Below are 9,493 nucleotides of genomic sequence, written 5' to 3'. Positions count from 1 at the left end.
TCAGATAACTTTGTCGGTCTACACAAGAAATGTCAGATAAGAAAATAATGAGTTACGTTTCTTATTGGGTCGATCCTTAACCTTTTCCGACACACATTGTTAAATGTATAACGATAGCGCATTCATCCCTTCCTGCGGGATTCGACTGGAGCAACTTTTGGTTTTGCACATGTCTCTGTTTTTACGAAGATATGAGAGGCACAATATGTCTCAATACATGTGTCACGGCAGTGGAAACCTACAGTTAAATCAACCGTCAGACGTTTTTGTGGGCAGATTTGCCTTTTTTTCCATGAGCACATAGTCATACTGATCAGCTGTGATTGGGCTTGTGTTTGCTGATCTGCAGATCAGCCACGGTTTACCTGGGTGAAACAGATCAATGAATCGGTTCGCAGCTCAGCTCAATTTGTATCTGCATAGAGTTATGATTTACGTTTGGAGTTTCAAATTGCGAGTCACTACGAATTATGAGAGGTAAAGAGCGCGGTCTGTTTCATCGAGCCACGAGCGCATAATTCGCACTGCGAATCGCCGCCTGGCTCGCGGTTCGTCGGGTTGCATAGGTATAGTACATAGAGCATTGAGTCGGGAGCTGCTAATTTAGTTGTTGATTCGTAGCGCAACGGTTCAAGTCCATGTGAGCTGAACGTTCAAACCAGTTCAAAGCTGATTTACACATGTCTAATGTCTAGCAGTCTAGTTTGCAGTCGCTGCGCGCTCTCGGCTGCGATATGACGCGTGTGTTGTGTCTCCTCGCACTGGCGACGCTGTGTCGTGCGACAAGCCGGCCCCACATCATACTCATTATTGCTGACGACTTGGTACGTTTTACTTTAATTTTATGAAAAAAATATCTATATATAATATAATACACTAACTAATTCAGCTTCCATGATTTCTTTTCTATATAAAAAAATTGCATGTATTTCAAGCTATAAAGTTCACTGTAGTTAATTCTATTATTTATGATTATTACGTATAGGTATGTCATCCTTTGCAAAACAAAATATGTCAAAAGTGTAATTAACAAATTAATAAAAATGTAATGTTTCCATTTCGGTTTTTTTTTTGTTATCTTTTTCTAAAATTGCGTCAAAATCTGTACATTGTTTTAGAAATGCATACAGAAAAATTCCGTCAATATCGGTCAAAAAACAACAGCAGCATGGTGTGCTCGGTGAATGATACGTGTTGAAACATATATACATTATGCCCCAAAATACTACTAATGTAACAGTGATATCTAACTTGCAATTCAACTGACGTAACGGTACACAAAGCATGACTTTGTTTTGGGGAGGCTTGTCCTCATTTTGGGGTCAACACATGAAGTTCAGATATACAAAAATTTGTTCTACTTGTCTTAACTACACCTATTTTTTTAAAATTAATCAACAAAAATATTTAGTTCGAATTAAAAAATTTGCCCCCCGCCCGTTTTTAACAAAAATTGTTAGCATATTGCCGTATTTAATCTCAGAAGGCTACCATTGTCTGCGATTAACATCACTAGGAAAATATTCTTTTACTTAATATTTCTTAATAATCTTATACTTAAGCAAATATAAATTTGTTCAGCGAAGTAAAGAAATCCATATCTGTTAATAAAGTTTTCTGTTTTTTTGCAATAAGCGTGGTGCAAGTCAACAATCTGAATAAATTTAATAAAAAAGTTAAGTGTTCACATAACTCCTTATAGCATGTAAGATGTCCGCCTTAAAAATGTTGGGCGAAAATCAGTCTGGCGTATAAGTAATACGTTCATTGAATGGCGCCCTCCAAGGTTACGCGCTCGGACGTCCAGCGACCCTTGCACCCCTTCTTTATGACGGCTCCGAAAGATGCAACTGACGTCACTTGGCATCAATCCAAAACTTTCTACAACAATCGATAGTGAAACTAAGACGAGTAATGATTTGGTTTATTTTATTTTATGATAAACCTTTAACTAAACATTTTCAAAATTATCCGCTGTGTTCCAGGGCTGGAACGATGTGGCTTTCCACGGCTCCAACCAGATCCCGACGCCGAACATCGACGCGCTGGCGTGGTCGGGCCTCGTGCTCAACAATTACTACGTCACGCCCATTTGCACGCCCTCCCGCGCCGCCCTCATGACCGGCAAATATCCTATACACACTGGTAAGCACAATTAGGTTATGTATTGACTATTTAATTATATACAATAATGGCTTTGCATCAATCGAGTTCATGCTCAACAAAAACCTTTGTCTTTACTAATCTGTCTACTCTGAATAAAAAAAAAACAATTGATTCTAAGATACGAAAAATTAATTGTTTCAGTGATGTACATGACTGTACTTGTACCGTAAATGCAGTCATCCGGTTTATTAAAAAATAATACAATACATTTATAGGTTATAACCCTTTTATACACTACTGTATCGTATCAGTCCTAAAACAATGCTCCATTACCTTATTCCCTTTATAATGCATAAACAATACTGAATGGTTACAAATCGTAAAGGAATTTCTATCAGAAGACCTTAACTTGTTAATGACTTTATATGAGTAACTTCTTAGGAAAGGCAAAGAAAAGAGTTTTCTATAAAGTTATCATGAGGTCGTCGCAAAAATATTTATGAATAATAAGGTAATTTATGAGGTCAACGGTCTAGATAAAACGATGCTAAAGCGGTAGTTAAATTATGAACCTACATCATCGTATCTCCTATAAGTATATTTATTTATATTATCTTCTTTGTTTCTATGTTTGTACCCGATACGCTCCCAAACCGTTTGACGTTAATTTTTAAGTGTCGTATGGACACCGGAACAATTTTCTGTCGTAAAAAATCTATTACTCAAATCCTATTGTTTGCAGTATAGTTTAATATTATTTTTTAAATATTTAAACCTCTCATATTATTTTCACTGTGGCATTTAAAGCTGTACATTGTTGTGTACATCAATTATGACGCTATCAATTATTCTCATACAATTACCAACCAATGAAAGTGACACATATAGGTCACACTGGGTCACATAATATTATTTACATTATTATCAAGACGAAAGATTTGTATTTGAAGCGAATAAACTCAAAAACAACTGGACCGATTTTTTTTGCCATTACAAAGGTACATAACGAATGAGTAACGTAGTTGGTTTTGTTTACGTTTTTAAACAAGAAATGAATGATAAATAACTATTATAACACACGTTTTCTTACAGTTAGTAGATAAGTTAACGGTACCAAGGTATTTTTAGTTGAAAAACCTTTACCACGAACGAAGATAGTTCAATGATTATGCGTAAAGCCTGTTGGAAACTTGTTTTTACGTGTTTGGTACCTAGGACGCTAATAGGTAAATTTAGAAACGTAAAACGGCTTTTGTTTGCGACTGCATTTAAATGACCAATAGTCAGAAGTGTCTACAAGTTGCAGATTTGGTAGATTGCGTTTTCATAGGACCGTATTAACTTTTGTTAAAGTTGGGTTAAAATTTTGTCTACACACGTAACTGCTGGCTGTACAATTCGACAGTTAAAACCAAATGTGTGTAGCAGGCTTTAGATGAATGACCTCATCTATGATAAAATAGCAAACGGCTTGAAGTTTCGAGTAGAAAAACTTTAATTATCATAAAACGTTCCGCGATTATGTAAATTAAGAATAAATCACGTAAGCTATTCGGTAACAGAGTAAATAGCAAGCTATGTATGACCGACAATGAACATGGAAATGAACTTTTTACGCAGCATTTAAAGGTAAATTTATTCATTCTAAATACCGTGCATAAATTAGATCTCCTGATGGTCACACATACAATTGTATGCGTTTGTTTGGTGCCAGTATTTTACTAAAATAAAAATATTTAAGTACTAACGCTAGTGATCCGAAAAAATTAATACACAGTTATGTTGTGACCAGTCATCTCTGTGTACCTATGCCACGATTATTTATTAAACCAATGAAACTGTTTGTGGTGCGTTTTTTATCCCTGTTCTTATCTTACTTTATGTGGGGTCGATAGCACAGGTTTTTGTCTTGCAAATAAATTATTTACGTAATATATTTCAAAATATACTGAGTTATTTTTTGTTTCTTTCCCGAGCGATTGTAATGTATGCGCATTTGAGTATGTCAATTTTATTGTGACCGCCTGTAGCCTATAGGACTGAAACGAATTGGGGCGTAAGGTTGTCGTTTGATACATATTATTCTCTTGAGTGTCAGAGGGGAAATTAAATAGGGTTTATGTACATCGCAGGCATGCAGCATGGTGTAATCTACGGCACGGAGCCGCGAGGCCTGCCGCTGTCAGAGAAGCTGCTACCGGAGCACCTGCGCGAGCTGGGTTACCGCACGCACCTCGTCGGCAAGTGGCACCTCGGCAGCTACAAACGCGACTACCTGCCGCTTAACAGAGGGTAACACCACCTCACCCTAATTATAAAGATATTTTACCTACGAGCTCTTCTGCAATTAAGTACTATTTTTATAATAAGTCGTAGCCAAGTTAGGGTAAATGATACACATATTGCTCATTACGCCGCACTGCGGACAAGCCACTATCTTCAGCAAACAGACCCATTGCAACAAACTTTTTGTAATCTGGAGCAAACTACGCTCCGTTTTCGCTTTTTTCGTAACTCGATGTGCTACAAGTTTCACTTCGTTGCGGTTTCAGTTTATTTTACAATATGTCCACATAATATATTTAAAACTGTTAAATTGAATATTTAGCCGGTTAGCTAATCTAACTAAAAATATAGTAGCGATAGTAATAAGCAGCAACCTTTTGACTGATTGAATTTAAATTACGAATTATATTGTTGGCAGTTTCGACACTCACCTTGGATTCTGGACGGGTAGGATAGACATGTATGACCACACCTCTTTTGAATTCGGCTCCTGGGGATTCGATTTCAGACGCGGTAAGTGAAATATATATATATATATATATATATATATATATATATATTGAATATACTTATTCCACTCAGCGTACATACATTTACTTCATTTGTTAATTAGTTTAAATAATTTCTTATTGTTAATCGATCGATCTATATTAATACAAACTTATGAGTTGTATATTTTTTTTAATAAAATACAATTGAATGATTTCGTGTTAAACCTACTTTGGTGTTGAAAATAGGGAATTTACATTCCCTATGTTTTTACAGTTTAGGCAATAATAAAGTTTTCAGCCTCATTTCCTCAGGGTTTGAAGTGGCTCACGACTTGTTCGGGCAGTACGCTACAGACGTCTACACCAAGGAAGCGGTGAGGGTAAGTAGCTTCTGATAATTTACTATTGGCATAATTCATTAATTCGATAACAAAACGCTACTTCTATTAGCAATCTATATACAGTTAAAGAATTAAATATCGTACAGCAAACTGTCACAAGGAGATATAATTCTGCACATGTGTATGAAGCTATGATACATAATTAGACTTAATTAGGACTTAATTGAACGTCAAACGACCTTTCGATTGTATCATTCCAAGTTCGGTGACCGCGGTCAAAGTAGCTTGTAAGTCTCGCTAAGCGAGTGAAAAACGTGTGTATAGCTATGTGCCGGTTGCAGTTAATCAACGCACACAACGCGAGTACGCCGCTGTTCTTGACGGTGGCGCACTCGGCGGTGCACAGCGGCAACCCCGGCGAGTTCCTCCGCGCGCCCGACGCCATCATTGACAACTTCGCGCACATTCGCCCATTCCAGCGGCAAAAGTTTGCCGGTACGACACTTCATTTCAATGTTATTTTTAATAAATTCTACTGAACACTACAGAATGCGGGGGAATTTTTCAATGTTATTTTTTATAATGGTTAATTCGCAAATATATTCCCAGCCTTGAATAATAAAAAGTTAAATATCACACAAAGTAACCGGTTTACGATTTTTGTAACGATTTTGGTGACGTTGCAGCCATGGTATCGAAGCTGGACGAGTCCGTGGGCAAGGTGGTGCAGACGCTGCAGCAGCGCAGCATGCTGGAGCACTCCATTATTCTGTTCACGACGGACAACGGGGGCGCCGCCGCGGGCTTCAACGACAATGCCGCTTCCAACTACCCATTGAGGGGCGTAAGTACAAGCAACTTTGTAACCTAATCATAATTTTTATATGAAAAAGTTTCTACAGTTTAGGAACGAAAACGATACTTTTAATTCCAAAAACGATGACATATAGTTGTTGTATGTACATGTATCCTACAATCGTCACGATAATGATGTCGTGTGCTCGTGTGACAGGTGAAGAACACATTGTGGGAGGGCGGGGTGCGCGGCGCGGGCGTGCTGTGGAGCCCGCGGCTGCACGTGACGCCGCGCGTGGCTCGCCAGCGCCTGCACCTCGTAGACTGGCTGCCCACACTGCTCGCCGCCGCGGGCGCCAACTACAGGTGCACTTACTACTTACTATATCTACAATATGCTCATTTGATAACACTGCAATTTTTGTCAACGATATAGTGTTTGGATACAGTTTTAATCGTTCAATAGTACATCATTTAAAATGTATTATTAAATATATCGGTACGGACAGCTGCGACTCTATCGACGGTATGAGCCAGTGGGAGGCGCTGTCGGGCGACCTGCCCTCGCCGCGCTCCGCCGTGCTGCACAACATCGACGACATCTACGGCAGCGCCGCCATCACCGTGGATCAGTGGAAACTGCACAAGGGTATTATTCTTATTTAGTGTGTCAATACAAATATCACGGCAATCGAAAACCGCAGTAAATATTGTCATTGTTGTTAAGGTACGAATTACAACGGCGCGTGGGATGAGTGGTACGGTCCGAGCGGCGAGGGGGAGGGCGGCGAGTACTCACCGGGGCGAGTGCGCGACAGCGACGCGGGTCGCGCGCTGCACCAACTCGGTCTGCTGCCCGCTGATCACACTATTTTGGCTCTCAGGTACCGCTTAATATATATTTTCTTATTTTTAATCAAAACTTTTAAAGATTAATTATGAAAGACTTTTTTTACTTTTCATTTATGTCAAAAACTTACAATCGTTGAATAAAGATGGTATTTGTTTACAGTTCAGGTCGCACACTGTGTTATCAAACTTTAGTATTTTTTACCCGAGCGTGGAGAGGTCACAGTTACTAATGTATGTTACGTAATTAATTCAGAGAGGAGGCGACATTGCGTTGCAACACGAGCGTCACGCCCATCCCGTGTCGGCCGCTCGCCGCGCCCTGTCTCTTTAACATCGAGGCGGACCCCTGCGAGAAGAGGAATCTGGCGGATCTGTAAATATCTTCTCCCAAGTTCATCATTTCATTTAAATGACGAAAAAATGAAGAATAAAACCTATTCTTCCTAGTTACTTGTTGGGTAATAAAGATAATATTTCAGAGAGCCGGTGATGCTGCGCCGCATGATGGTGGAGCTGGAGCTGGTGAACCGCACGGCGCTGCCGGCGCAGGTGCGCGCGCGCGAGCCCCGCGCTGACCCGCGCCTGTGGGGCCGCCTCTACACCAACTTCGGGGACTACCTGCCCGCGCCCTGCGCCCTCGACCCCGCGCAGCCACACTGCTACACTCTGCCCATCAACACCATTTAATTCACTCACATCTATATGTGGCACCCTACTAGCCCTCCTGATTTCTGACTATTTTATTAAAGTACTGAAAACTGTGATAACTGATAGTAGTTTAAGCTAAATTATTTTCCTCCTCTTTACTCCAAGTATGTCAAAATAGGACAAAAAATTTCGCGATCACTACCAGACTTTCATAGAAAAACGTAACAAAGTTACAATCCAATGAATGGTTTAAGCACACTTGGTTATTGTTACAAGTTACATTACAAGTTATTGCTGTACTCGGAGACGTTTACTGGGTGTTTTAACATTCCCTCAGTTAAGATTTTGATTATGGCAGAACATAAAAACATTGATAATTTTTTTTTGTAATAAGAGAAGATAAGACTACATAAACTACTGATCTAGTGATGAAATTGTTGTATGAATTTGTAATTTTAACTCAGTTTCATGAATTTAAGGTGTTTTGTGTATGTTTGTAACAAAGATATTTGCATTTAGTTTAGTAGTTTAAGGATAACTCTCTCTCTCTCTCTCTCTCTCTCTGCCTAGCTTGCATCCCACAAGATGGTGGGGTCAGCTTATCTAATCCCTCTTTTCCAGTTCGCTCTATCCATGACATTCATCTGTGACTTGTCACTCACTCATGTCTTTTATCTCGTATCTTGTTGTGTATATATATTTGATGTAATGTTTAACAATAAAGATATTTTAGTTATATAAATATATTGAAATGTATTAATTAAATGTTAATTTAAAAAGACGTCAAAAAGATTTTTTTTAACCTTCACCACCCTATAGTTATTAACAGACAAACTGTTGAATGTAAAAAAATAAATTGATATAGTTGAATAAATAAAAAAAACATCTTTAATCACCTCTTTTGCAGCATTAAAACAAAATCAACCGAAAAAAAATCATTTTACAAATAATATTACTCAAAAGTACTCCGAGATCTTTTAGATTTGACCTTGGACCTGAGAGTGGTGGTGTCGGGTTCCAGTTTCCGCTTGTTCCTGGCGAGGCCGAAGCCGGCCAGCGTGTCGGCGAGGGATTCATCCTTCAGGGTTGGAGTCAAAGCATCCCGGTACTGCTGCAGCAGCTCGCCGGCTGGGACCGGCGAATGCAATTCCACCACGCGACCCACGCTTGTGGCCTCGCGGAGACTCGCCTGATAGAACAGGCAATAGCTTTTATAAGAAAGCTTGTAATCCACTATGACATACAATTCCAATAACACATTAACCTTCTATTGCTGCAGTTGGTAAGAATGTAAATCATCATTTTTTTATAGGACAAACATACATAAGAATAAGCTTAAATAAGACAATGTTAGGAGCAGAAAAGTTGAAAAGTTTGCCACTTGTACCATCTGGGAGGGGCTGAGCACCTCCGGCGCGGAGTCCGACCGACTCTCCTGAGAGGCGAGCGTCTCCTCCAGCAGCCGCTCCACGACTCCCGGCTTCAAGTCGGAGAAGAAGGACGCCATCACCTCCCGCAGCCGCGGCTCGTTCACTTTTTGCGGTACATTCCAGCTGAACATTCCAGAATGTTCCATTCGTTAGTCTGTTCTTTTAGTGAGTAAAGTATCGAAGGCTGGTGGCCCCGATGGTCCCGCATCCTAAGTGTTATAGATGGTGTACATACTCGTCGTGTGCGAGCACGTGCTTGGCGCGCAGGTACTGCAGCAGCCGGAGCACGTAGCGCTGCGCCAGGCCCAGCGCGCACAGCGGCGCCGAGCTGACCGCGCCGCGCGCTCCGCACCACGCCAGCATCAGCCGCACCGCGCACTGACTCTGACACATCACATCTATCACATCTCATGACACAATCTATACAAACATTATGTGTATGGGGATAGTGGTACCTCTCTCTTCTTGTTGTCGAGCTTGGCCAGGCGGGGGCAAGTGGGGCGGCGCGCGACGTCTGCGTCCGCGCATCTCGCGCAGCAGTGAC

General features: G+C 40.4%; 2 protein-coding genes across 2 annotated transcripts in view; one reads left to right on the top strand and one right to left on the bottom strand.

Annotated features, from left to right (window-relative positions):
- Positions 1–600: 600 nt before the first annotated feature.
- Positions 601–8,302, top strand: LOC106123291 (arylsulfatase I). The gene is made up of 12 exons (XM_013319536.1): positions 601–824; positions 1,986–2,145; positions 4,239–4,398; positions 4,811–4,905; positions 5,196–5,263; positions 5,566–5,719; positions 5,911–6,068; positions 6,237–6,385; positions 6,529–6,668; positions 6,747–6,903; positions 7,125–7,244; positions 7,351–8,302. Exons 1-12 carry the CDS (start codon positions 735–737, stop codon positions 7,556–7,558), a joined length of 1,659 nt encoding a protein of 552 aa, XP_013174990.1. The 5' UTR covers positions 601–734; the 3' UTR covers positions 7,559–8,302.
- A 169-nt stretch (positions 8,303–8,471) lies between these two features.
- LOC106123245 (uncharacterized) overlaps positions 8,472–9,493 on the bottom strand; it is a 3,096-nt gene continuing 2,074 nt past the window's right edge. The window contains exons 8-10 of the mRNA XM_013319476.1: positions 9,185–9,347; positions 8,907–9,072; positions 8,472–8,708 (exon numbers count right to left, since the gene is read on the bottom strand). Coding sequence (XP_013174930.1) covers positions 8,472–8,708; positions 8,907–9,072; positions 9,185–9,347 — 566 coding nt within the window. The remainder of the gene's footprint in view (positions 8,709–8,906; positions 9,073–9,184; positions 9,348–9,493) is intronic.

This window comes from Papilio xuthus, unplaced genomic scaffold (assembly GCF_000836235.2).
Source record: "Papilio xuthus unplaced genomic scaffold, Pxut_1.1 DF826115.1, whole genome shotgun sequence".
Taxonomy (NCBI): Eukaryota; Metazoa; Arthropoda; class Insecta; order Lepidoptera; family Papilionidae; genus Papilio; species Papilio xuthus.
The sequence above is the reverse complement of the archived record's forward strand: the minus strand, read 5'-3'. Positions and strand labels throughout refer to the sequence as shown.

What these genes read in the sequence shown, in the direction of transcription:
- LOC106123291 (XM_013319536.1), top strand. Translation starts at nt 735, where the DNA reads ATGACGCGTGTGTTGTGTCTCCTCGCACTGGCGACGCTGTGTCGTGCG. An exon ending in TCATTATTGCTGACGACTTG is followed by an intron (nt 825 to 1,985) that starts GTACGTTTTACT and finishes GCTGTGTTCCAG; the next exon opens with GGCTGGAACGATGTGGCTTT. An exon ending in CCAACTACCCATTGAGGGGC is followed by an intron (nt 6,069 to 6,236) that starts GTAAGTACAAGC and finishes CTCGTGTGACAG; the next exon opens with GTGAAGAACACATTGTGGGA.